General features: G+C 39.2%; 3 protein-coding genes across 8 annotated transcripts; all 3 read left to right on the forward strand.

The window, feature by feature from the left end:
• Window positions 1-2,436: 2,436 nt before the first annotated feature.
• Window positions 2,437-5,342, forward strand: LOC144215625 (uncharacterized). Its single transcript, XM_077744678.1, has 3 exons — window positions 2,437-2,618; window positions 3,456-3,476; window positions 3,689-5,342. Exons 2-3 carry the CDS (start codon window positions 3,468-3,470, stop codon window positions 4,898-4,900), a joined length of 1,221 nt encoding a protein of 406 aa, XP_077600804.1. The 5' UTR covers window positions 2,437-2,618; window positions 3,456-3,467; the 3' UTR covers window positions 4,901-5,342.
• An 835-nt stretch (window positions 5,343-6,177) lies between these two features.
• LOC144215482 (E3 ubiquitin-protein ligase rfwd3.S-like) lies at window positions 6,178-13,025 on the forward strand. Of its 5 annotated transcripts, none has more exons than XM_077744445.1 (13): window positions 6,178-6,341; window positions 6,993-7,231; window positions 7,507-7,781; window positions 7,843-7,898; window positions 8,020-8,202; window positions 9,392-9,483; window positions 9,548-9,662; window positions 9,736-9,961; window positions 10,232-10,382; window positions 10,448-10,624; window positions 11,144-11,358; window positions 11,714-11,928; window positions 12,488-13,025. In XM_077744445.1, the coding sequence occupies exons 2-13, from the start codon at window positions 6,996-6,998 to the stop codon at window positions 12,629-12,631; spliced, it is 2,085 nt and encodes a 694-aa protein (XP_077600571.1). In that variant the 5' UTR covers window positions 6,178-6,341; window positions 6,993-6,995; the 3' UTR covers window positions 12,632-13,025. The 5 variants fall into 5 exon arrangements, with proteins under 5 accessions (XP_077600571.1, XP_077600575.1, XP_077600572.1 ...); XM_077744449.1 differs by having other exon boundaries at window positions 7,849-7,898; XM_077744446.1 differs by having other exon boundaries at window positions 6,211-6,341; window positions 6,996-7,231.
• Window positions 13,026-13,191: 166 nt separating this feature from the next.
• LOC144215481 (Golgi apparatus protein 1-like) lies at window positions 13,192-27,930 on the forward strand. Of its 2 annotated transcripts, XM_077744443.1 has the most exons (26): window positions 13,192-13,605; window positions 16,217-16,246; window positions 16,785-16,871; window positions 17,602-17,817; window positions 18,000-18,203; window positions 18,284-18,355; window positions 18,885-19,071; window positions 19,152-19,360; window positions 20,215-20,336; window positions 20,738-20,839; window positions 20,933-21,086; window positions 21,209-21,244; window positions 22,099-22,323; window positions 22,489-22,551; window positions 22,626-22,739; window positions 22,992-23,080; window positions 23,266-23,383; window positions 23,547-23,639; window positions 23,731-23,868; window positions 23,950-24,073; window positions 24,302-24,444; window positions 24,814-24,915; window positions 24,988-25,095; window positions 25,646-25,766; window positions 25,913-26,019; window positions 26,222-27,930. In XM_077744443.1, exons 1-26 carry the CDS (start codon window positions 13,273-13,275, stop codon window positions 26,387-26,389), a joined length of 3,465 nt encoding a protein of 1,154 aa, XP_077600569.1. In that variant the 5' UTR covers window positions 13,192-13,272; the 3' UTR covers window positions 26,390-27,930. The 2 variants fall into 2 exon arrangements, with proteins under 2 accessions (XP_077600569.1, XP_077600570.1); XM_077744444.1 differs by lacking the exon at window positions 21,209-21,244 and having other exon boundaries at window positions 13,194-13,605.
• The last annotated feature ends 58 nt before the right edge of the window (window positions 27,931-27,988 follow it).

Genomic DNA, 27,988 nt, shown 5'->3' on the forward strand with positions numbered 1-27,988 from the left:
TATAGATATAGATATAGATATAGATATAGATATAGATATAGATATAGATATAGATATAGATATAGATATAGATATAGATATAGATATAGATATAGATATAGATATAGATATAGATATAGATATAGATATAGATATAGATATAGATATAGATATAGATATAGATATAGATATAGATATAGATATAGATATAGATATAGATATAGATATAGATATAGATATAGATATAGATATAGATATAGATATAGATATAGATATAGATATAGATATAGATATAGATATAGATATAGATATAGATATAGATATAGATATAGATATAGATATAGATATAGATATAGATATAGATATAGATATAGATATAGATATAGATATAGATATAGATATAGATATAGATATAGATATAGATATAGATATAGATATAGATATAGATATAGATATAGATATAGATATAGATATAGATATAGATATAGATATAGATATAGATATAGATATAGATATAGATATAGATATAGATATATATATAGATATATATATATATATAGATATATATATAGATATATATATAGATAGATAGATAGATAGATAGATATATAGATAGATAGATAGATAGATAGATAGATAGATAGATAGATAGATAGATAGATAGATAGATAGATAGATAGATAGATAGATAGATAGATAGATAGATAGATAGATAGATAGATAGATAGATAGATAGATAGATAGATAGATAGATAGATAGATAGATAGATAGATAGATAGATAGATAGATAGATAGATAGATAGATAGATAGATAGATAGATAGATAGATAGATAGATAGATAGATAGATAGATAGATAGATAGATAGATAGATAGATAGATAGATAGATAGATAGATAGATAGATAGATAGATAGATAGATAGATAGATAGATAGATAGATAGATAGATAGATAGATAGATAGATAGATAGATAGATAGATAGATAGATAGATAGATAGATAGATAGATAGATAGATAGATAGATAGATAGATAGATAGATAGATAGATAGATAGATAGATAGATAGATAGATAGATAGATAGATAGATAGATAGATAGATAGATAGATAGATAGATAGATAGATAGATAGATAGATAGATAGATAGATAGATAGATAGATAGATAGATAGATAGATAGATAGATAGATAGATAGATAGATAGATAGATAGATAGATAGATAGATAGATAGATAGATAGATAGATAGATAGATAGATAGATAGATAGATAGATAGATAGATAGATAGATAGATAGATAGATAGATAGATAGATAGATAGATAGATAGATAGATAGATAGATAGATAGATAGATAGATAGATAGATAGATAGATAGATAGATAGATAGATAGATAGATAGATAGATAGATAGATAGATAGATAGATAGATAGATAGATAGATAGATAGATAGATAGATAGATAGATAGATAGATAGATAGATAGATAGATAGATAGATAGATAGATAGATAGATAGATAGATAGATAGATAGATAGATAGATAGATAGATAGATAGATAGATAGATAGATAGATAGATAGATAGATAGATAGATAGATAGATAGATAGATAGATAGATAGATAGATAGATAGATAGATAGATAGATAGATAGATAGATAGATAGATAGATAGATAGATAGATAGATAGATAGATAGATAGATAGATAGATAGATAGATAGATAGATAGATAGATAGATAGATAGATAGATAGATAGATAGATAGATAGATAGATAGATAGATAGATAGATAGATAGATAGATAGATAGATAGATAGATAGATAGATAGATAGATAGATAGATAGATAGATAGATAGATAGATAGATAGATAGATAGATAGATAGATAGATAGATAGATAGATAGATAGATAGATAGATAGATAGATAGATAGATAGATAGATAGATAGATAGATAGATAGATAGATAGATAGATAGATAGATAGATAGATAGATAGATAGATAGATAGATAGATAGATAGATAGATAGATAGATAGATAGATAGATAGATAGATAGATAGATAGATAGATAGATAGATAGATAGATAGATAGATAGATAGATAGATAGATAGATAGATAGATAGATAGATAGATAGATAGATAGATAGATAGATAGATAGATAGATAGATAGATAGATAGATAGATAGATAGATAGATAGATAGATAGATAGATAGATAGATAGATAGATAGATAGATAGATAGATAGATAGATAGATAGATAGATAGATAGATAGATAGATAGATAGATAGATAGATAGATAGATAGATAGATAGATAGATAGATAGATAGATAGATAGATAGATAGATAGATAGATAGATAGATAGATAGATAGATAGATAGATAGATAGATAGATAGATAGATAGATAGATAGATAGATAGATAGATAGATAGATAGATAGATAGATAAACACTTTTGGATTCTGCACCCCCAAAAAAAGAACTTCAACAGTTACATAAGACTCTTAACCCACCAAAATTTAAAATTTGCTTTCACTTTAGTTTGACGCAGATAGGGTTGGGACTTTTTAGTAAGCTGTGCCAAGAACTCATTCACACAGAAGACTCCAATAAGTGTTGACTACTACAAGAACAAGGTGAACATTATTTGTTATTATTGACTTAATTTTGTTTTATTTCGGGGCCTTGATGTTTGATTGATTCGGTTAGCTCATCTAAGGGTTTAAAACTTTTTGTGTAATAAATAATGACTACCATAAATGTTTTGCTAGAGCCGAACTTACCAGTTTGCCAAGCTACAATAATTTTTTTCCGATGTCTTATCTGTCTTAATTTAACTTAAAAGCATTTGATACGACTGACCACCTTTTCAGAGGCATAGAAAGATACAATTTCAAATTGTTTTTGTATATATGTATGTGTGTATGTATGTGTATATATATATATATAAATATATATATATATATATATATATATATATATATATAATATATATATATATATATATATATATATATATATATATATATATATATATATATATATATATATATATATATATATATATATATATATATATATATATATATATATATAATGTGTGTGTTTGTGTGTATATGTATGTTCGACGAGATAACTCTTAAATTAACAAGAAAAAGTAAAACTTATTATCTTAAAATTATATTTTTGTTTTTTTACTTCTGTACTGTACAAGCAGGTAAAAAGAACAAAAAACAGCTCACTCCCTAGGCGACGTCCTTACGGAATTATTTTATTTACAGCAAATACTTTGCAGTAAAACATTTATGGGTTAGGATTTAAATTTGTTGCAATGGGAGGGTAATACAAGAAAGGCAATTTTACCCACGCAATGAATTGAAATTGTAAGTAAACATGTGGCTCTGATATGTTATAAAAATATTTGTATTATTATCAATCTTTATTTGTGACAAGTGAATTGATTTGATTGGCAGGTGAACATCAACATGGCTGACGTGAGTATCAATGCATTTTTCATGACAAGCTTGGGTGTATTTGTTTCAAGCATTTGTGTTCAATGGAGTGGCGCAAAAATCAACATTTCCTGCTGTTAGATCCATAAATATCAAATTGACTTAATCTGGTGTCTTTCATGAGTCATGTTTGTCTTTGAGATTCAAAGGATTTATGTGAAGTGTTAAGTATTTGTGCAATTGTTGTGTTTCAGCTGGCCTTCACAACTATCGAGACTATCCTCACCTTATGCATAGAGGTGTACAAAATGGTAAATACGGCAAAATCCAACAAGGACAAGTGTCAGAAAGTGGGTGAACGTGTGTGCACTTTGGAGAAAATGGTGCAGAGCCTCGAGAAGCGGCCTGAAAACATCTCATCTGACATCAAGGTTGCCCTGGAGAAATTTCATCAAAGTCTGTTGCAGGCCATAGAGTTCATGAGCCACTTTTCCAAAACCAATAAGATTGCCAGCTTCTTGAAATCCAGTTCTCACGAGTCGACATTCCAAGAAATCAACCAGAAGCTCACAGAGAACATCCAGCTGCTCTCCCTGGCGCTGCAGATCGACCAAGGCAACACCATAAATGACGGCCTGAGGGCCATGGCAGCCCAACACAGAGCAAAAGATTGTGACCACCCCATGCCTCTCCAATACCCAAAGGTGCCGTTAAAATATGGATGGAGGAGCCATTCTTTCGACGCTCCTATTCACAGTTCCAATCCCGCTTCGTTGGAAAGAGCAAATACAGTTGAGACTGACGAACCTCTTTCCAGTTTGAATCTGGACCGCCAATCGTCATTTGACATGTACACTGCTGACAATTCACCAATCACTGCAATGACCCCAACTTCCATGTCAACAGTCACTGCAATGACCCCAACTTCCATGTCAACAGTCACTGCAATGACCCCAACTTCCGTGTCAACAGTCACTCCAATGAACCCAACTCCCATGTTTCCAGTAACTCCAATGAACCCAACTTCCATGTTTCCAGTCACTCCAATGAACCCAACTCCCATGTCACCTGTCACTGCAATGAACCCAAGTCCCATGTCACCTGTCACTGCAATGAACCCAAGTCCCATGTCACCTGTCACTGCAATGAACCCAAGTCCCATGTTTCCAGTCCCTGCAATGAACCCAAGTCCCATGTTTTCAGTCCCTGCAATGACCCCAACTCCCGTGTCACCTGTCAATCTGTATTCCTACGCCGTGAACTCCCCTCGCCCTATGATGGTCATCAGACCTCCGCCTGTGCTCTACCGGCCCCCCTTGACTGTGACCTCCACCGTGATCAGCAACAACGGCCAATACCCCAGAGCCGCCTTGAAACATGTGAGACTTGTTAGTATGGTGCCACCAGCAGTTTTCCAGCAGAACGGTGTCACGGGAAACGCCATCATTAGGAATATTTATCATTGATCAAGACCCTCTTTGTTATTCACCAAGACAAGGTCGGGGGTTGTTTTAGGTCATATAAAGACTCCTTAGACATTTTGCCAGACAGCTGGAACTCGAGTTATAGGGACTAGAACCCTGATTGATTCGAGTGGCAAATTTTATGATTGCTGGACTCAAACCAGAAGAAGAAAAATTTCAACTTGGACCCTCTTTTGCCTTGTTTGCTTAAGTAAGCTTTATATATAGTGAATAGAAGAAAGCACTTCAAATTGGATACACTCATCAACTATGGATCTTATGCCCTCAAACAAAAGAGCAGCTCCTCGTTCAGCCTTTCTTGAAACATCACTGACATAGATCATAATGTCAATTTTTGCAATGAACAGAAAATGTTCTGCCCAATTAAGCAAGTCTATGTAATTTTCCAAGCACGTTGATAAAGAATGCCGGCTTTTGAGTGCAAGAGTTGCTGCTTCAGTTTGTTACATTTTTTCATGCTGAGCACAGTATTGAAGTAGCCCTGTCAGAGATTATATAAAAAAAAATTGAGCAATAAAACAATGTTGTAAGGGTGTTTTTAGGCCAGTCCCCCGTGTTACACCAAAATGGAGAATATCGGACATTTATACCATTCTCAAACCACTTTAGTAGCCGTTAGTCACCAACAGTTCTGCAGCCATATAAGGTACTGCCAACCCACTAGAGTTCAGGGCTTTCCTATGGGTATTTTTGAGAGTGGGCATTCATCACCTGGAATCGAACTACTGACCATTTGGTCCTGTGACAATTTTATTTTATTTTTTTCCCCCGAAAAAAATCTGCGATGTAGTGAAGCCTTGAAAGTTGAAGCCTCGATATTCAAGGGATTACTGTATTCCCAATCTTCTCAGATCTACATTTTACCTAATTAATTAATTAATTAATCATTTTCTGAACCACTTTATCTTCACTAGGGATGCAGGGGTGCTGGAACCTATCCCATACCTGTCAACCTCTGCCATTAACTGTCCTTATAAATGATTATGATTCCCTGTACAAAACCCCCCAAAAACGTACAAACACCGTACGACGCATGTTTACTCGCAATTACTCGTTTCTTACTATGTGGCTCCTCCATGCTTGCTTCCACGATATTTACACGACGCGAAAAAACATTACGTCACCTAGTGCTTAGACCAATTGGATGTGACCATTACGAATGTTTTTATTTTAATTTTAAAAAATTATAAACCATAAATAGCAAAGAGAAATGTTCGCAAAACTTTTTATATTATAAATATATGGATTTTTCGAATTTTCATGAACGAGCCAATTCACGTGGAGCTGTGGCTGTGACGTAACGTTAAACGGGTCAGGAAGTGAGTCACGAAGGGCGCGAGATCTCGATTAAAGACTAGTTCCATATCAACCATCGAGTCATGTAGTATTCTTAACAGTTCTTAGCTACGGAGCATTCTGGAAGGTAAGCTTTGGGTACACGGTACCCGAGGGTCGCTGGTAAAATGCAGCACTTGCCTTATGGCTAGTGACTATCAATCACGCTCTTGCTAGCATAACAGTAGTTAGCAGCTACTTGTTAGCACGTAGGTCTACCGACTAATACAACGAATTTACAACGCTTTAATACCAGCAACTGTTAGCTCTTAACGTAACGATTGTTGGCAATGTTCTTAATTGGCGGTTTGTATCCACAAAAAAACAAACAGCTGTAAAATCATTGTGTAGTGACATAAATATGGAAACACTTATTTCTGTGGAGTTTTTGGGGCATGAATGCCGTGTTTTTTTGTGCTAGAGCAATGTGCAAATCTCACTGGCAACATATAAAATTCAGCATCATTTCCTCTACTCATACTCTACACAGCTGGACGGACCAGGACTTGAACCCAGGTCCCCCACTGTGAGGCCGACGCGCTAACCACTCATCGCTTTGCAGCCTTAAAATTCAAAAATTAAAGCATACATTTAAAACCCTTATCTTTTTCACCTGAATCTCTGAACATTTTGTGAGCGAGTCTGGTTTACGGTCACGTGATCGGGGACATTCCTAGTATTGTTTTTTCCCTTGATGTGTATTTCACCATGTGCTATACGGCTGACATAATTCTTTCAGCAGATGGATGTCATGGAGGTGGACCAGAGCGCATCTGTCCCTGCTGCCAACACCGCCATCATCCTCTCCGACTCGGGCAGCAGCACTGAAGTTGATGAGGATGATGAAAATGGCCGTGGCGAAGGAGGTCCACAGGTGTCATATCTGCCTAGAGTTCCTACCACTTGGGCCTTCAGTCGAAGGAGGGAGGGCCAGGCAGAGGCTACCACACAGTCATTGGCCGTGCGCAGACGCGTCAGGTGAATTGAATCTTTATTTGCTCCAGTGTTTATCAGCCTTCTTCTAAAACCTTAGAAGTTTTCAGCATCTTCAGTCCTACCTCTACTAACAAAATTAATTGGTTATAGAACTTGTTTCATAACTTGGATTTTTTTTGTAAGTAGAGCAGGACTTAGAATGTAAATTGTCTAATTCGTCGTACGGTCTTTAAAAAAAACAACTAAACCTTTCACACAGGAGGTTCCAAAAAATATCTATTTGTCTAAAATGGTTTTCCTTATCTTTTTTCTTTTAGACAGGGATTCAGGGTGCATTACTCAAGCCAGGATGCCACAAACTCTAGAGCCTCTACCGATTTCCTGCTGCGGGTTCCAGCTGCCGTCTCCAATGCCTCTGTTGGTCCCGACCTGCCTTCCAGCGGATCGGAGGGCAGCGATTCAGAAGAGGAAGAGCGAGGTGTGGTGGAGCCCGGCACAATCCACAATGTCCAAACCACCTCGCCACATCACTCCCAACGCGAAAGCTCTGACGAATACCCACAAGCCCAGCAAGATGCCCCTGCCCCTCCTCGTAAGTGGGAAATTTTGATTGTAATTTTGTGTCAACCTATTGAATTAAATTCTGATTTTAGCTGCAGATGTTCACAAAGAAGAAGAAAATCTAGAAAATGGACATCCTGGCATGCAAGTAACAAACATTTTTTCCTCCCCGTCTTAAATTAAGACAGCGGGCTATAGCATTCTGAGCAAATCTGGATCCGATTTTTTTTCTTCTTCCCAGTATTGACTATTCCAGTTTTTGCTTTCAGCCACCGCCTACACCAGCTCCTCAAAGTGAAGACAGCGAGGGTGATACGTGTAGCATTTGCCTCGAGGCTTGGACATCAGCGGGCAACCATCGGATCGTTGCCCTGCGCTGTGGACATCTTTTTGGACTCCTCTGCATCCAGAAGTGGCTGGCATCTCAGCGGTCTGCTGCCAAATGTCCGCAGGTCAGTAAACCCGTCATGAATGCTCCTTTGAAAGTTATATTTTATAGCTCTCTTTGTGTCTTTTTCTTCTTTTTTGTTTTCAATCTTTGCCCTGTTTAAGTGGTTTCCCTGTCAGAATCTGTAAAATTGAATTGAATACTTGTGTCATCATTTTACAAGTATAATGAGAGTTAGAACTTTCACCATGTGAAAGTGCACAGATAATAAAAAACAGAGAGATAAATAAATAACTAGTAGTAAATTTAAATAAGTATTCCAAGTGAGTTCACCGTAGCGGCCTTGTTCTGTCTGAAGTCCAGTTACATGGTTTTGGAGATGTTCAGTGCCAAGTTGTTGAGAGCGCAGCACTCGCTGAGTCTATGGACTATGCAAAAAAACAATCAAAAACATCGATAATCAATATATAGCAATGATAAATAAATAATCAATATATAACACTGATAAATACATAATCAATATATATAGCAATGATAAAAAAATCAATATATATAGCAATGATAAAAAATATCAATATACATAGCAATGATAAATAAATAATATCTAGCAATGATAAATAAATAATCAATATATATCAATGATAAATAAATAATCAATATATATCAATGATAAATAAATAATCTATATATATAATCAATATGTAGTAATGATAAATAATCCATAAATAAGTGGTCTACATAATACATAAGCAGTAGTCAGCATGGGTAAGTTGTACAAATTGACTAAAGTAGCTCGCAATAAGTCTTGATTTGGTCTTAGGTGCAGAACTCGAGTTACATATGATGACGGGTCTTGGGAAGAAACTGAAAACTAATCGGTCTCATTGCCGTTATGGACAAAGAACCATGGCGAAAGTGCCAACTTATACAAATGGGGTTCCAAAGATATGGTTCTCCTAATCCAAAGACTTACTATATAATGCATATCACGATTATTAATCCACAATTCAATGCACAAAACAATTTCTTTCATGAGAAAAATATTTGACTTAAATTCCATCAATACTAACATTTTATGGGACACAAATTTTACATAAATAAAAACACAGATTTTACAGTACAATTTCCCCTCTTTGTAAAACATGAATGAATGGACCACTGTCCCTGAAAATGCCTCCAAAAATAGCTCTTTTCAACATTAAACGTGTTTTGCTGATTTCAAACTACAATTCATCTCCTTTTGTCTCTTGCAGTGCAACAAGAAGGCAAAGCGCTCCGACATATTGCTACTATACGCCCCCAAGCTCAGAGTCATTGACAATAGCGAAGAAGAGAGCCTGAGAAGGTGAAAAGCTATACCCACTGCTTCCCTATTCTTCATTTTACTCAACCCACATATGTTTCCATAGGTCTCTGGAGGCTGAGCAGTCAATGAGGAGGAAGGCCGAGATAGAATCGAATCGGTACAAACTCAAACTTGAGGTGATCACGAACAAGTACAGTCAAGCACAACAGGAGCTGAAGGTATCCACCCCTGTTTACAGAGTACAAGCTGTCATCCATGGACAACTGACAGTGGTTCCCTTTTTATCCTCAGGCGATCAGAGCTCAGATGAGTCAAGCGGGCAGCAGTTCTGCCAATACCGCATCCTCATCTTTGTCTACGCAACTTACCTGTCCAAGTTCCAACCTAGTGGCGCCGTACACCTTCCACGACGCAATAGTGCTTTCCAATATTGGAGGCTGTCGAGTTTTAGCACATTGTGAATCGCTCAACTGTTTGGTGGCTTCGCAGCCTTCTCCTCGCCCAACGTTCCTGCCCGGTGAGACTTTGTTGCCCTGTTCCTCATTTTCATCACCTCCTGTATATTTGGCTCCCATTCTTTTTATTTTCTGAAAGCGGCTGTCAGCAACTAATATTTGTGTACCCTACTCATATATGCTTCTTCTTCTCGATGCTTATTGTCCTTTCTTACTATTTTATTTGCTCTTTTTTTATTTCTTCATCCTCTTCCACTAAAACTACTTTCTCAGCTTCTTCTCCTTCTACTCTTGCTCTTTGTGAATTATGAATGTGTCTCTGTGCGCCTTAGGCTGGGGTGTCAAGAAGGTGAACCTGGCCCATATCAGGTCCAGTCAGTACATTCCCATCCACAGCGATCAGGTGAGAGGGCTGTGCTTCAGTCGGCAAAATGCTGGAATGCTGCTTTCGGCATCCCTGGACAAGACGCTCAAACTCACAAGGTAACCTGCACTTTGGCGGCCTCTAGTGCCTGTATCTTATGAATTTTCTTCATCTGTGTTTGCAGCCTCGAGGGCAATTCGGTGATTCAAACATATAATGCTGGTAAACCAGTTTGGAGTTGTTGCTGGTGCTTGGACAACACAAATTTTGTTTATGCTGGTCTCAACAACGGCTCCATTCTGCTCTATGACCTCAGACACACCAGCACCCATGTGCAAGAGCTGCAGCCACTACGGTCCAGGTAACCACCACTTCTCAATGTCATACATGTGCGGCCCCATTGAATCGTGTTGTTGAGGCATTGTGTCACATGGTACCTTACTTCTACCCACATAAATACGCACTAAATGACTACAACAACACTACTCACAGTGCCCAATTAATTTTTGCATGTCTTAAAAAATGTCCTATCTTTTGGGTGTTTTGCTCAAACGTTCATACTAAATTGGTACACTTTTATACATTTTCAAGGGATTCAGGGGTTGTATTGGGGAACTTATAACAGTTGGACCAAGTTACTTCATTTATACTTATGAAATGCATCTCTAATTACAAAACCACTTCTGGAACGAATTAATTTCTTAGTTGGAGGGCCCACTGTATATTTTGTATTTGATTCTATTACACAACTGTTTATGCTGTCAATTGGATTTTGAACTTCTTAAACGCGGTTTTAAAAAAAAAAGCCATTAACGTTGCCAACTTAAAGGTTTAAGTAAAACAAAACTAAACTGTGAAACTGTCCTTTCACTTGTTTCAGGACTCCTGTGGCGTCGCTATGCTACATCCCTCGCACGGCATCCAGCAGCTTCCCGTGTGGCGGGCTTATTGCCGGCACGCTGGAGGGTGGCTATTTCTGGGAGCAGCTTGGGGATAACACGTACAAACCGCACATCCTGCCGCTCGAGGTCGGAAGCTGCACCGGCATCCAGGTGGAGACAGAGAGCCGCCATTGCCTGGTCACGTACCGAGCCGGTGAGGATTGGCCATGTTGTAAAGCACAGTTTTATCTGTATAGAAATAGTTCATTATTATTATTATTTTAAATCCACAAATCACCTATCAAGGACACTGGGAATCAATACCTTGTGCTTTCCATACTTGACTTTTTACTGAGTTCTAGACCCTACCTAATAGTATAATTCACTTCTATTTCTAACTATTTATAGTTGTGTACACGGTCATGAAACAAATTAAGATTGTTTGGTAAAGCACTGTATCTAGTTACTAAACTTTGTCCATAGAGCAAAATAGTGCATTTTAGGTTGTGTTTCTCTTAATCTGAAAGGTTCAGCATTTAAAACATGAGTTAACTGGCTGCTTTCCCCAGGCCGCGCCCACCCGACAGTTCGCTGCGTCCTGATGGCGTTGACTCGGGTGCCTCAGCAGGATGCGAGTGAACCGCTCGGCTGCTCGTGCTTGCCCGTGCAGACTTTCAACGCTGGCTCGTCCTGCAAACTTCTTACGAAGAATGCCATCTTTGCCAGTCCGCAAGGAGACGGCGCTCTTGTGTGTGCTGGAGATGAGGCGTCACAATCCACCATGGTACTTTTTGTCTTTAAGGGTTTTTTTTGTTTTTTTACATATTGCTGCTTTTCTTTAAATGGTGGACAGCCATTGCAAGCATATTTCTAGATTATGATTTACAAATTCACCAACTGTAATCTCTTGAGTAAAACAGGCTCTTGTGTATTCTAGCCTCACCATAAAATTGCCCTTAAAAACCTTTGAGCTGTACTTTTCACACCATGGTTTGCTAGTATCACCTGGAAAAAATGCAAAGTTTTTATTTTTTTAGGACTTTACTGAGATTTTATTTCATTCTGTAAACATGCAACTTTAAAAGTGATGGTGTTCCATTACAGAGGCTCAGATGTCTAATTTGCACACTTTTAATAGAAAAAAAGGCTTTGAGCTCAATTGAATCTTTAAAATATATACATTGGAGACCACCATTCTTTGAGATTATGTATGAATTTATATCATTTGGAATACTATCAAATTAAATTTGAAAACTGGGATTTATATCATTTAAAGTGGACAATGGCTCTTAAATGTTGTGGTTTGAAATACATTGCTGAAACCTATACACTTGTATTGACAGGTGTGGGCGGCTTCCAGCGGAGCGCTACTGCAAAAACTTCCGGCCGACCTCCCCGTACTGGACATTACGCCGTTCAAGGTCAACGGTGAGCATTTCTTAGCATCACTGACGGAGAAGATGTTGAAGCTTTATAAGTGGAAGTGAAAAAGCACACATGGGACTGAAAACCAAACTGAGCACGTCACAGACTGGTTCATCATGTTCACGTTGTCCATTCTGTTATTGGGAATGGTTATAATATTCACTTTTAATAGAGGATATTGCACATTTGGATATATATATTTTACTTTTCAAGGTTTCTGTGCTTCTGAGCAGAAGCCTCAGATATCGGAGTGGACTTGAATGCAGCACTAGCCTGAAGTGCTTCAAAGTGGCTTGTAAAATATACCACTTGAACACGAATGACTACATTCATGTTCTCCAAAAGGGTTTCTTGCTACTTTTTTTAAGAATTGACATGTCTATGTGAAAGTATGAACATGTTTTTTATGTGTCATGACTGTTTTTGTTTTCATAAATAAATGGTTTATAAAACGAATTTATACTGGGTTAGCGAATGTGTGTCTGTGTGTGGGGGTGTCGGGAGGGTGGTCTTGCTTTGTATAATATGATGGATGCACAATGGCAATTTCCGCAGTGTAATGCGATTGGGTGAACCTCCGCCTGAACCCGACGCGCTCATGAATTATTCCTGAGCCGTTTTACTGCCAGGGAACTTCCTTGCCGCTATTCCCAACATCCCGAACGTCCATGAACGCAGCAGCAGGCTGACTGGCCGAGCGAAGATGGCGGACTGCATACGTGTTCCTCAGCTCCTGCTTTTCTTGTGCGTCTCGCCGCTTTTCAGGCCGGGTCGAACTGACGGCAACGTCCCGGCCAAAGCCTGGCAGGTCCCGGCCAATGTCCAAAACCTGGCTGGCGGTGGGATCCTGCCTGCCTCCAACGTGGGCACTGGTGAGAGGAACCCGGCCGCCGGCGCGGCCTCGGCGCCTCGGAAGCGTACAGGCTGGAAGTTGTCCGAAGAAGCGGTGTGTTGGGACGACATGAAGCGCCTGTGTTCCAGGGATACGTGGAACAACAACCTGGCAGTGCTTGAGTGTCTACAGGACAAAAAGGATGTGAGTAGTCGGCAAAAGCGGTACTGGTTTCGGGCTTTTGGAGCAGGGTGTGCCAGCTAAAACTAGCTCCTTCGGTAGCCACTTACTCACCCCACGTACATCCGTGAACTACTTTAATTACTTTGATTTTTCGGTGATATTGTCAGAAGAACAAAGCTAGGATTAAACTTTGTTTAATGTGCCACTCGAAATTATTTTGTTGTTTTCGTTTGGTGAGTTATTACATGGGTTTTAAGTGATTTTGACGTGTCACTTAAGATTTCTTTCTTGCCGAGTTTAGTGGTCGGAATGTCGCTACATTTTGGTGGAAAACGCCTACGGTAAGAGTTTCCGGGTTGGCTAAATGTATCAGATAAAATCGTAAATCGGTCTGTTTTAAATGAAATATAAAAATGGGTTTTGATTTTCCAAAGTGTAATAATATTAGATTTTGGACATCTGTAATCAATCAGAAATTGTATTGTATACTGGGCTGTAACTAACGAATATAATCAATTTATCTGGATTACTTAATTAATCTGATTTGTGGGGATAATATAGTCCATATTAATATTCAAAAAGCGTCACGCTTTGAAAGGTACAGTGCAGAAATTGCTCTTGCATCCCCTTCTGACTGCAACAGCTGTCAGAAAATTGGTATTAAAAAGTAGTTGTACCGAACTAAAAAAGTTGTCTTATTTCAAATATAAACAGATGACAACAGAAGGCTTTTAGTCAACACACTCCTTTAATTCATTGGCTGCCATTGACTGCTTCTATTTTGACTGGGAATTTTGGGAGAAAATTGCACTTTTTTCCACACTATTACATTTTGTATTGTGTTTGACCCACCAAAATATTAATATTGAGGCCTTCATGACCCTGCATGTGAACGCCATGTCTTTATGTGGTTAATTGTATTCATTTCTAAATATAGTTATTTGCCCTATGCAGGATTAAAGACATCCACATTGTGGACGTCTTGAATGAATCAATTAATGACAAAAGGATTTAATAAACTTCTAGTTTATTGAGAGTGGTAATTATATTCTGAATTGCAGTGGCAATCATGGCTAAGGCAGTGCACCTTTTTCCCTGCTGAATTTCTGTCAGTTTTTAGCTGGGCCAATAATGATATCTTTTTATGTCCTATATTGTGCTGTTCGAGTTAGGTGCCAATCAAGCAAGAAGCGGGTTAGCAGCCAGTTACATTGCCGTCTAATTGGCTGAGAGTGGCTGGGAAGAAGGGTTGTTTTTTTTCGTCACACGTCAAAGCATTTGGCTCATTACTCATGTCTGCTTGGAGAGGGAGTTACGGTTACCTATTAGAAAAATGGAAGGATCGAAAATGTCGTTTAACTGTCAACGTTGAAAATTGGCATTCTTTTTTGCAGCCATGTTGATGTTTTCAGCACGGATGCTTTAGTGCTACAAAAACCACCAAGAAATCTATTATCAACAACAAAAACTTATTTTTTTCTTAACATCAATGTTTTCCGCATCCATTTTTTCAAAAATTGCCACAATGAAATTTTTGCTTCTAAAAAAATGTGTTTCTCACTAAAATGTTTTACTTGTGTTTTTTTTTCTGCCAAAAAATATCAACTTGCCATAACCACAGAAATCCTTTTCCTCAAACCATTATTCATACCAATCACTGCAGAATTTAGAAATCAGATATTGTCAATATTATCTTTGTCAAGCATTCATTTTAATGAAAGCAAATATCATCTTAAAACGACTGCTATTATGTAATTACATAACTGTAAGGCTTAACTACTTTCAGACAGTTTGTCAACTGAACTCTGTAAAAAAACAAGTGCAAGTGATAGCTTTTGTGATGTTTTGCCAAATTTAACAAACAATATTATAAAAATGTTTGATACTATTGCTCAAGGTGTTGAAAGAAATTACCAAAATAGAATTAGCACTTCATTTTGCACATGTGGAAAGTGAGCTTCATGGATGATGGGTGTACAGTTGCCACCCTTTTAGTCGCCCAATTTAATAATGGTTCAAACCAAAAGCTGTGTATGTCTGCGCGTACACATGGGTGTGTTTGTGTGTGTTGTGGTTTGGTGTACGTGGACTCTAGTGGGTGGATGAGGATCATGTTGAAGAATTTTCAAACTGCTCACATTGTTGAAAAGATTTAATCATGCCTTTTAAAAATAGACAACACAAAATAACACCCTCAATGACACGCTTGTTTATTTTAACTTTAATTCACTTAGCCCAATGGTCAACATACACCCACACTGTTATAGCTACTTACTTATTTGACCTAGAATTACATTTTGAGCAGTTAAATGTCTGTGTCAATGAGTTAATTGATGAAGTGTAATGTAAACAGTGACTATAAGATAATTTTCGGATATCTCTATCACTATTTCTTTTGCATCCAAACACGTTTTTTTGTATTGCTCAAAGTAAACTCCCTGCGGACATAGATGTATTTCTTTGTTGTGGTTTATGGTATGTTTTATTCCACAATTAGTCTATTTGGCGGATTATAATTACACCTTTACCGCCAAGCTTAAACTGCCAACTGCATTTCAAAAGCCAGGATCTGTATATTGAAGAGGCTTCTGGAACCTCCTTTAATTCATATTTGTGTTTTTCTTCTTTCCAGGATACAGAGATCGCACCAGAGTGCAGCCACGTAAGTTCTTCCCAATTTTTGACTTCCCAGCTTACAATATGTCCAGCTATTCAACCAAAGTCTGAAATTGGGCCTTGGTTGAGGTTTCAAATTCATTTTTTTTTTGTCATGGGCCACGTCTTACTCGAGGTGTAATTTGGAGAGCCATAATGAGTTCTTTGGAACACGTTATGCGGCTTGAAAAACAACAAGCGGGCAAAAAAAAATCTTAAGTGTGATGGGACACCTTTATGTTGACATTGCGGCCATTTTTATAGCGCTTTGTCACTATTTTGTGACTAATTTGTGGCGTTCCTTATTTATCGTAGGTAGCAATGAGGTCTTCAACAGAATGAATCAGGACACACTGTACACTTGTAACAAATTTGTTTTAGAAAATTGTCATGATGATCAGGAGAGTGCTATTATGTGGAAATGTGAATATGTGGATGTTTCCCTCTTGTTGCTCTTAACGTTAATTTGGTTGAATAGGTAGACACAGTCATGGTGTTTAGGCCTTGAAATATCAATATTATAGAAAAATATGTATGTCCCTTAGCTGCTGTGGAACTACAAGCTCAACCTGACCACTGACCCCAAGTTTGAGACCGTTGCTGTGGAAGTGTGCCGATCCAGCATCTCCGAGGTCAGTCTGCATCAAATTGTCAAATATGTTCCAATTGGCCAAACTCCTCTTTAGACTATATGCATCTTTATTATTAATCATTCAATTACCCAATATTTTTTTACCATGAGAGGGAATTAAATAATCACTTATTAAGAAATAAATAGAAAATGGAAAAAAATATGTGTCAAAATATTTTTTACATCGTGTTGTTAATTTGAGATCTTTTAAATGCCTGTTTAATATTTTAGGGCGATAGAATTGCTCTCTTTTTCATCATTTATCAACAAATTAAATGAGATCCATAATCATTCAATAAGTAAAATATTTATTTTTTTTAACTAATATTAATTTGTAGTTGTGTAAATTATTTATATAATTCTAGATACATTTTACAAATGTAAATAACTGAATTTGTATTACTCTATGGCCAACTCAATAATTGTCATTGTATTTGTAATTATGGGAAGCATGTCAATCATTTAAACCTTTTCTTTTTATAGTTACAATTGATTGAAATGATTCAATGTTAAATTAATATTTAAAAATTATTTGACAATAAATAACAACCTTTTTTTACTGACATAAATATAGAATTATTCAATTTAAAGGAATGTAAAATCCGAAAATGAAAAACAGCTAAATGAATGCAATCAATGGGGGAAGTCAAAGCTTAGGCCACCATTGTGATTCGTCTTTTGGCCTCGCATGCTCCCAATGACTCGAGAGGGCATGTGTGCTTGTGTGGTAGATCAAAGAGTGTGCAGCAGAGGAGCTTGGCAAAGGGTACTTGGTATCGTGTTTGGTTGACCATCGCGGCAACCTCAGCGACTACCAGTGCAAGCAGTACATCACCAAGATGACCAGCATCGTCTTCAGCGACTATCACCTCATCTGTGGCTTCGTGGACAAATGCCGCGACGACATCAACATGTTGCACTGCGGCAGTATCAGCTCGGGAGACAAGGTGACAGCCCCTTCAACACGCAACACTTTAATCTTGGAAATGATAAAAAAATAGTGCCCAAACTCTCCATGCCATGTGCTTATGATATTTTATCTACTTCAGATGATAGAAGTTTCCTACTTTAGGTTCTCGCATTACGGTTGTCCTGTTGTGGTGTTTTATTTTTAATTTTTTGTGCTCAGGACATTCATTCCCAGGGCGAGGTGATCGCTTGCCTGGAGAAAGGCTTGGTGCGCGAGGCGGAGGAGCGGCCGGGGTCACACTCAATCAAAGACGAGTGCAAAAAGTCCATCATGAGGGTGGCCGAGCTCTCGTCAGACGACTTCCACCTAGATCGATACCTTTATTTTGCCTGTCGGGATGACCGCGAGCGTTTCTGCGAGAATGTGAGCTTCCCAAAGTCGACGTCCAACCATGCTTAGGGGTCGCAACAAGAAATTTTACGAAAATTCTCTTTTTTTTGCAGACCTTGGCGGGCGAGGGTCGTGTGTACAAGTGTCTTTTCAACCACAAATTTGAGGAAGCCATGTCAGAAAAGGTGAGTTACTTGCAGTGCCATACAAAAACTATTTGAATATTTTGTAGTTATTGTAATGGTCATAATATCAAATGGCTCTCAGTATTGGGGAATGCAATTCGTGCTCTGTAAAAATACGAATTTCAGTAGAAAGTCAAATCTAGCTTAAAAATAAAAATCCAGATGCACCCAGATACATAGTTATTCTATAAAAATGATCAACTCATTGCTTGTGATTGACAGTGCCTATCTATATAAAATATTTTAAAAAGAGATAACTAACTCGATGAGAAGGCTCTTAGTCAAAATGGGTTGAATGTCCCAGCACATTTGACGGCAGCCAATGAAAAGTAATGTTTTGAATCAGTAAAAATGAAATAATTCAAGTATATTGAAGTAATTCAATGTTTTAGATTTTTTTTAAAGTTTCAGTAATGGTATCAAGTGACTTTATGCAGGTATAATATCAATGTCACACTTTTGGTGTTTTGGGAACACTTTTGACTGGAATGTACCTACATGATTACATTTTTTTCTTTATGCTGTTCAGTGTCGTGAGGCGTTGACCACCAGGCAGAAGTTGATTGCTCAGGACTACAAAGTCAGCTATTCGCTGGCCAAAGCTTGCAAGACAGACCTGCGGAAATACCGCTGCAGTGCTGACAACGGTGTTCCCCGAGCACGAGAGGCACGACTCTCTTACCTGCTACTTTGCCTGGAGTCTGCCATTCATCGAGGTACTCCCCACCTGTGCAGCTAGCTGTCCATTGTACAAAACGCTTACAGTACACCTCACATTTTTCATTTGTACATGTAGGTCGGGTAGTGAGCGGCGAGTGCCAGGGTGAGATGATGGACTACCGGCGCATGCTGATGGAAGATTTCTCACTGAGCCCCGAGATCGTGTTGCACTGCCGCAGCGAGATCGAGGCTCAATGCTCTGGTTTGCATCGCAAAGGCCGCACGTTGCATTGCCTCATGAAGGTCGGCCGTAGCGACGCCATCGACCTCAACTGCCAGCGCGCGGTCAGTCCACAACACCGACATTGTTTCTAAACGGTCTAAACCAGGGGTGTCAAACTCCCTCTGGTCTGCGGGCCGAATGCAGCTTAATTTGAGATCAAGCGGGCCGGACCAGTAAACTCATTGCAAAATTACATAGAACTAACAATAAGCCCACTTTTTTCCTTTGTATTAGTCACTAATACTAATAATTAGTGCAAAGAATGAGTAAATTATCAAAATGTTTATGAACAGAAAATTTTCCTTTTACATTACGAACAATATATTATGAAAGAGAGAGAATAACATAAGAACATAAAGAAAGTATGTGCAATTTTAACAACACTTTTACACAGTTAAACATATATTTAAGTGTGTTGTACTTAAAACTGATCACAGAAATAGTAACAATGTTCCAATAATATTTAATACCAGCCTTGTGTTTTTCAACATCTGAAAAGCAATTTGAACAAACGAATAACTTTCACAGCAATTATTCGTCTTGCTTGGAATTTGCACTGTGGATAATACAAGAACTACAAATTTTAAAGAAAATTCATATTTTTTATACAATGCAGCTTTCTTCCCCGGGCCGTAGCAAACCACCAGACGGGCCGGATCCGGCCCGCGGGCCGTATGTTTGACACCCCTGGTCTAAACTGTAAAAAGGATGTGTAAAATAACACATAGCAGAATCAGCAGATAGAAAAATCTCATTTCAAACTGACATACAAATTTGAGAACAGATACTCGCATGCAAACGTACGCAGCACACATGAAATCTGCTGATGTGTCCAGTTGCATCTGTTGAACAGCTTATGGTGATACCCTGGCTGAAGTCGCTAGTCTAATTTTGCGTGTTTTTTGCGGGAGCTCAGCTGCAGACGCTGATTCAAGAGGCCGACCCTGGCGCCGACTACCGTATCGACCGTGCTCTCAACGAAGCTTGCGAATCAGTGATCCAGACGGCGTGCAAGCACATCCGCAGTGGGGATCCCATGTAAGAAAAAATGTCACAAAAAGAACCCACAGAAAAACAATGTCTATTTATTTGCATGTTGTTTTGCTTTGTTTTTTTGTGCAAGTTTTACATTCATGTGCATTTGTCGTATCCTACTGGGTTTATGTTTTGTCTGTATTTGTATTTTAGTTTGTAAATGTAATTTACTTTTGTTAGTTCCGGGAGGTTTGGGCTTGTGTGTTTTGTGGTATGTTTTTTTCGTGCATGTAAGGTTTTTTATTTTTTGGTTTGTCCTCGAGTTAAATCCTCAATTGAAACATCATTTTGGCAAAATGAGGATCATTGCTTACATGGTTTATCTCGGGCAAAAGTGTAAAAGTTCACTTGGCCTGCATTGGTGCCTTTTCAACTTTCTTGTTTTTGTTGTTGTTGTTCGACAGGATCCTATCGTGTTTGATGGAGCATCTGTACACAGAAAAGATGGTCGAGCAGTGTGAGCATCGCCTCCTGGAGTTACAGTACTTCATTGCTCGAGACTGGAAGTAATGCTGGCCCCACACATACACACACACACACACACACACACCTCCTATTAAACCCACAATCACCTCTAAGAGCTAAATCCTCCTCCCCAGGTTGGATCCCATCCTGTATCGAAAGTGCCAGGGTGACGCAGCACGCCTCTGCCACACGCACGGCTGGAACGAGACTAGTGAGATGATGCCACCAGGCGCCATTTTCTCGTGCCTGTATCGCCACGCCTACCGATCAGTGGAGCAGGGTCGCAGGGTGAGTGACTTGGGTCGGGGTGAATTCATGGGATACACAGTGGACATAACCTAGCAATTCGGACCTGACGAGGGTCATGCGCAAGCTTGTGTACTATGAGTGACAACAGTGTGTTCTTGTAGCCTCCAAAAGGATTCACTGAGGGAAAAATCAGAACTGTGAGTACTTTCTGCACCACTGATGACCATCGAATGGAAAATGATGAGGATGGCAATTTTTACGATGATTACGATGTCCACATGGCACATGTGGACATCATCTTAATTCATGTCATTGTGGACAGCAAATCACTCACTAATTATTTCTGTTTTAAAATGCAGGCTCCTCTTTCGCTTTTCATACCTTGACTTATGAGGGCCCCAATTTAAGTCAATCTCTGTCACTGATGGCCATAGACATCATTTCCATTTTGATCTGGCACCCATGGCAATGAAGGATAATGTCAGTTAGTTCAAATGGATTGGATTTCTCTGTCACCATCAGTGGCAGTGATTATAAATAAACAATTACAGTCTTCCCTTGATTATCGCTACTTCACTTATCACAAATGTACTACTTTGCGATCAATTATATGCATATATATTTTTAAGTTAATAAAAATGTAAAAATCCACACCGAAACATGTAAGCGGAAGCCACTCCTCTGTCTTCCGCTTGCTAGTAGGACTCAGCACTGAAGGGCCCATTCCTTATCCTCTGCCAATAGCTAGGGGTCTTGTTGCTGCAAAATGGTGGCAAATTAGCATTTTTTCTTTCAGACTTAGCTTTGCCACTTCTCTATTGTCCTCCCACTGCAAGGAAACCAATGGGAATTGATATATTAGCATAACACACTTGACCAAAAGTCATTCATTAAATAAATAGCTCTTACTACCAAACTCTTAAGTCAAGGCCTTTGGATCTCACAGTATCACTGTCTAATTTTGAGCTTTCGTGATCTTAATTGGGGTAAATGATGTGTTGAAATATTCCTTGTTTGTTGTGATCATAATTATTGATTATATGTGATGCAGTTATCTCGGGACTGCAAGGTGGAGGTGCAGAGGATCCTCCATCAAAGGGCGCTGGACGTGAAGCTGGAACCCGAGTTGCAGAGACGCTGCATGACTGACTTGGGCAAGTGGTGCAGCGAGAAGACTGAAACAGGACAGGAGCTGGAGTGTCTTCAGGACCACCTGGATGACCTGGTCCTAGACTGCCGCTCAGTGGTTGGAAACCTAACTGAGCTCGAATCCAAGGTAGGAGCGACAAAGCAGCCCTGTCCATTTATGCAATCTTAAGCTTTTCTCACATTTTCAAAGCTTTTGAAACATCTCCAACATGACATGCAGTATTTGAAGTGGAATGGATCAAAACAATTTTACCAAAGAACTAACTAATTCTCTGTGGCATTGTGTTAACAGGACATTCAGATTGAGGCACTTCTTATGCGAGCCTGTGAACCTGTAATTCAGTCGCACTGTCACGTAAGTCTCATGATTAGTAAAGTGCTAATGATATGACCATGGTGTTGACGTAACCCATTTGGTCTGCTTTCTAGGACGTGGCGGACAACCAGATTGATTCAGGAGACCTGATGGAGTGTTTGGTGAAGAACAAACACCAGAAGGAAATGAATAGCAAGTGCTCGGTGGGAGTTACGCATTTTCAGCTGGTGAGAGAAAACGTGAAGTTGGCATACGAGTGTTAATGGTACAAAAATTAGTCGTTTGCGTCACGCATAAATGGCATTCATAATATTCAGTACCTTCACATTTGGGTCATTCAGTTTTGCCTAAATGGTAATTGAATCATTCTATTTTCATATTAATGTTTGTATATTTATTTTTTTATTATATCTATATATATATTTTTTAGATTGCAATTGTTTACTGCAGATACCCTCTTTCTTTTTTTGGCTGCTCAGATCCAGGTCAAAGATTTCCGCTTTTCCTACAAATTCAAAACAGCCTGCAAGGAAGACGTCCTCAAACTTTGTCCAAACATCAAGAAGAAGTAGGTCCCATGCGCATTCCTGCTCATTCTATCATTTAGTTCATGTTTAAATTGAGATTTCTTGAACATATTCCATGTTCGATTTTTACATCCATGCTATTTATGCAGTCTGGACCAGGCTCCTTTCAAGCGGATAATTTAATGAAATGCATGGAAGCTAAAGTGTTACTTTTTGTGTTTGTTAGGGTGGATGTAGTCATGTGCCTGAGCAGCACGGTGAGGAACGACACCCTGCAGGAAGCCAAGGAGCAGCGCGTGTCCGTCAAATGTCGCAAACAGCTGCGCGTGGAGGAGGTGGAAATGGTGCGACTCCATCCTTCCTTCCTTGACACTTTCCAAGCGGTCGTCACAAAATACATGAGCGTCAAAGCGCTCTTTTTGCGTCTTGACTCAATAGTGACTGAAAAGAGCAGCGATGTGCATACACATTAGAAAACATGTGTAACAAATTCTGTTTTATCTGCAGTCGGAGGACATCCGTTTGGAACCGGAACTTTACAAATCATGCGAGCAGGATATCGGCCGCATGTGTGAGACGGTTGTCTTTGGAAACGCACAAGTGAGCGCACACGGCAACACGCTAGGTGCCAGTTGGCACATTATCTTGTCATGTGTCCTATGACGAGTCCCCCCCCTGGATGTGTGTGAAGGTTATCGAGTGTCTGAAGGAAAACAAGCGAAAGCTGACTCAACGATGTCGCCAGAAGCTCTTCAAACTTCAGGAAGTGGAGATGGAAGATCCTGATCTGGACTATCAGCTCATGAAAGTCTGCAAGAACATGATCAGAGTAGGTCGCAAGCGATCTCAGTAGCCAAGGCTATAAGATTGGTGCTGGGGAGGTTTTCTAAATTGTATTTTGCTAATACAGCGGTTCTGCACGGAATCTGAGGGGAAAAACGTCCTGCAGTGTCTGAAACAGAACAAGAACAGCGAGATGATGGACCCCAAGTGCAAACAGCTCATCACCAAGCGACAGATGGCACAGAATACGGGTATGGCTGCAGCACGTTTTTTCATAGCAACTTTTAAGTGCACCTGCAAGAAACCCTTTTGGGAAATGCAAGAGTAAAATGCTAACAAATCCAGTAAATTGCAGTTCCTTTTTAGATATTTTCCAAACAAGAAACTATTTCTGTTGAACAATAAAATTGCCAAACAAGCTGGTCAAAAATAATGTGGAATTTTTGGCCGCTAATGCTTTTGGCTCTTGTTTGTTTCAGACTATAGACTGAACCCAGTCCTGAGGAAAGCTTGCAAAGCTGACATTCCTAAGTTCTGCCAGGGCGTCTTGAACTCAGCAACCGCCGACGGCGAGCTGGAGGGGCGCGTCATCGCCTGCCTGAAGCTCAAGTACGCCGATCAGGTGAGACCAGACAATGTGTGGGTATGGCTGTGACTGGTGCTGTTGTTTCTTCCTTTCATTCATTTTTGTTTATGTGTATTTGACCTGTATTTCCTTTTTGCTTTCTTTTTCCTTGTCTTTTCTTTTAATGTCTTCATTTTTATATTGTTTCCCCACAAATTAGTCTTTTTGTTTTGTTTATTCTGTATATTTAGATTTTTTTTCAATAATTAAAAATAATTAATAATTTCAAATCTTATGAGTTTTTGTTCAAATTCAATTCCTTTATCTTTCCTTTCAACATTTTCTTTGACTTAACATCATTTTTTTTCAAATTGTAGTTCTTAATTTGTTGATGTGACATATTTTTTTGTTTTGTCTGTTTGCCAGCGTCTTTCATCAGATTGCGAAGACCAGATTCGGGTCATCCTACAGGAGTCAGCGCTCGACTACCGATTGGATCCTCAGCTCCAGCTCCACTGCACTTCCGAGGTTTATGCCCGGCTGCATTTTTCCTTTTATGACATTCAGACTTAGCAATGAGTTACATTTGCATTTATGTAGATTGGGCATCTATGTGCCGAAGAGGCGGCGGCACTTGAGCAGACGGGTCAAGTAGAAGAATGTCTAAAAATCAACCTGCTCAAGATCCAAGAAGAAGCGTGCAAGAAGGTAATGGTGCCTTTTATTCAAGTTTGTAATCTAGGACTGTGGCATTTGTGGCTATTGTTGGGTGTGACTAAATATAAGACAAACAAAATGAAAAAACAGAAGTCCTTATATCTGAGGCTTTGTGTTGCTATTGTAATTTGGAATACTTACTCTGAGAAAAAAATGTAGGTACCAATCTCCTGTATATGAAACATTTTCTTCATTATAAAATCATGTAAACATAGTTGGTTCTGGCTTTGGCAGAAGTGGCATTTCTACTAAAGGTTTTTGACCTTAATTGCAAATATTCCCCATAGCGCATTCATCGTACTGTTTAATATCTGAATACATTTGACCAGTGACCAAAATTGACCAAAAGACCAGCGACCAAACGTCCGGTCACGCCACTCTGAGATCATGTTCTGAGATTATTTACTTTAAAGCACTTTACCACAGAAATTGCTAATTTTCAATATCTATGGCTTGAAACACAATTAAAATCAGAACTCAAGGTTTTTGTTAAAAAAAAAAACAGGATTTGTTTAATTTCTTTTTATTTTCATGCTTTCAGGAGGTGTTAAATATTCTGAAAGAGAGCAAAGCGGACATCTTTGTGGACCCTGTTCTCCACACGGCCTGCGCTCTCGACATCAAACACCACTGTGCTGCTATACCACCCGGCAAGGGGCGCCGTGAGTACACACACACACACACACACAAACGGTAGTACAGAGATGGATATTTTCTTTCTTGACAGAGAGGAAGAAATATTCATTTTTAAAAAGCCCTACGAGGTGTGTACATTGCCTCAATGTTGTCCGTTGTTTCCTGTGACCAGAAATGTCATGTCTGATGGAGGCGCTGAAAGACAAACGTGTGCGTCTGCAACCTGAGTGTAAGAAAAGACTTCAGGACCGTATCGACATGTGGGGTTTCGCCGCTAAGGTAGGTCTACCATTTTGCAATGTTTAGTGACGTTTGTATGCAGTGAGGTCTCACTTTTCGCCTCGTATAGCCCTTATTGTAGTTTAATTATGTCATGATGTGACTTTTGGGACTTGCACAGTCGTATTTGTGTCATATCGCTTTTGGGGGTGTTGGACTTTTGTGTTTTTGTGTATGAGCAAGTCACATCTGTTCTGTCAAGGTGGCGCCAGCGGAGGGATTTTCAGACTTGGCAGCCCAGGTGCTGACATCCCCCTCCAAGAACTACATCCTGACGGTGATGGGCGGTGGTGTGGCGCTGCTCTTCCTGATAGGCTTGCTTTGCGGGAGGTTCACCAAACGTGTCGTCCAGGAGCTGAAAGACAGGTAGACTTTGCCCACCTCGGGCTTTGGACACTCCTACAGGGGGATCGCCCCACCCCTCCCAGAATGCTCAAAGTGGACATCATGCACTCTCTACTCGCACCACCTGCTGTTAAGGAGGCCATGCCCATTTCAGTTCTTTATTTTTATTTAACCTAAGCTGGTCGGGTCACTCGGGGGTTCTAAGGTTAAGACTCTAAGGAACTGAACATGTAAATGTAAAAAAAAAAAAGAAAAGAATAAGAAAGAATAATGTCACGTGACCTGCTCATCTGTGGCGTGCCGCATTGACTCCAACGTTTTCATTTGTGCGTGTGGTTGAGGTATATTTGAATTATCGCCATGCGACTGCCAGCTGGCCGGTGCCAAGACAGCCCCCTCCCCAGCCCTTATTCTGCTTATTTGTTTTATCAAACTTTTTTTTTTTCTCAAGGGCACCATACCCGCACAATGCCTTTTTGATCCCACGCCTCTAACATTTATGAGGGTCCATACAGGCAGTTTGAGCCAGTGGTTGGCGCCATTTTGATCCCAGAGAACAGGGATGTCTGAAAGACGTCATTATATTGTGACTTTGTCACAGTGCCGTCCGTCCTTGATGTCGTTGCATGCCATCGCTTTCCATCAGGTGTCAATTCGTCGCTTGGCAGTGGTTTGCGACGTTACTGCTCACATGTCCTGGTTTTGTGATGTGACTAAACAAGGACAGAAGTACTGAAGCCTAAATTTTCTGCGCTTTAGGAACGTCCCTAAAAGACGAGAAACAGTGGCGCTTCGCCACGGCGTTGCACATAGACGCCTCCCAAAAACACAGTTACTTCATCATGCCAAAAAAGTGCACTGTCACTTTTGTGACGTCGCACTTTGACTCCTCAAACTTACTGGTGTGCTTGGGTATATTAATGTTAAGTTGGAAGTTATGTGGTGTGGCTTGTTGAGCACAAGTGTTCCAAAGTTGTTGTTTTTTTTGGTGTGAAGGAGGGGCTGGAATCTTTGCACTCGTTAACGTATAAACAGTCGGCGGTTAGCTCACTAGCCTTATTTATTTGTTTCCGTTGTATTGCCTTCCAACAAACGTCCTGTTATCTTGTTTGGGACGGGAGTTAGCTACACGTGCGTGGGCGCTCTGTGGTGGCCACTTTTCATGGCAACTTGGGGGATGGTTGGGAGGGGGAATGCTGTTTGCTTCTGTGGTATGCAGTCCCAACAATGGGATTGGACCTCACCGAATCCAGAGCGATGACGTCACTGTGAGAGCTGTTTTAAAAGTGCAAAGTCACTGCACAAAGTTTTCATGGTGCAGTTTAGTGACATGAGCGTCCAATGGCACGAATAGATGAGTGTGTGCGGGATTGCGTGAGTGCGACTTCTCATTTCTGGTTCTTGTTGTGGCGAGTAGACGAGCTTTATTTTGTGCTGAAGAAAATGCTTTTGTAAAGGATGTTTTTTCTTGTTTTTTTGCTTCTGTCTACTTTTTTTTCGCGCTCTTTTTGTTGTACAGATATGAAAATGAGCAGTTTGTTAATAATAAATTCTGCAAGGTTTCTACTTGAGGGTATCTGTTGTTTTTTATTTTGAAAGGGCTTATTTTGTGTACACTCATCTT

This window comes from Stigmatopora nigra, chromosome 22, assembly GCF_051989575.1.
Source record: "Stigmatopora nigra isolate UIUO_SnigA chromosome 22, RoL_Snig_1.1, whole genome shotgun sequence".
NCBI lineage: Eukaryota > Metazoa > Chordata > Actinopteri > Syngnathiformes > Syngnathidae > Stigmatopora > Stigmatopora nigra.

Coding starts and splice junctions, on each gene's coding strand:
- LOC144215482 (XM_077744445.1), top strand. CDS start 6,996: ATGGATGTCATGGAGGTGGACCAGAGCGCATCTGTCCCTGCTGCCAAC. Junction 9,663..9,735: donor AAGCACAACAGGAGCTGAAG/GTATCCACCCCT, acceptor TTTTATCCTCAG/GCGATCAGAGCTCAGATGAG. Junction 11,929..12,487: donor AGGCGTCACAATCCACCATG/GTACTTTTTGTC, acceptor TTGTATTGACAG/GTGTGGGCGGCTTCCAGCGG.
- LOC144215481 (XM_077744443.1), top strand. CDS start 13,273: ATGGCGGACTGCATACGTGTTCCTCAGCTCCTGCTTTTCTTGTGCGTC. Junction 21,087..21,208: donor CAGTGGAGCAGGGTCGCAGG/GTGAGTGACTTG, acceptor GTGTTCTTGTAG/CCTCCAAAAGGATTCACTGA. Junction 23,869..23,949: donor TCTGCAAGAACATGATCAGA/GTAGGTCGCAAG, acceptor TTGCTAATACAG/CGGTTCTGCACGGAATCTGA.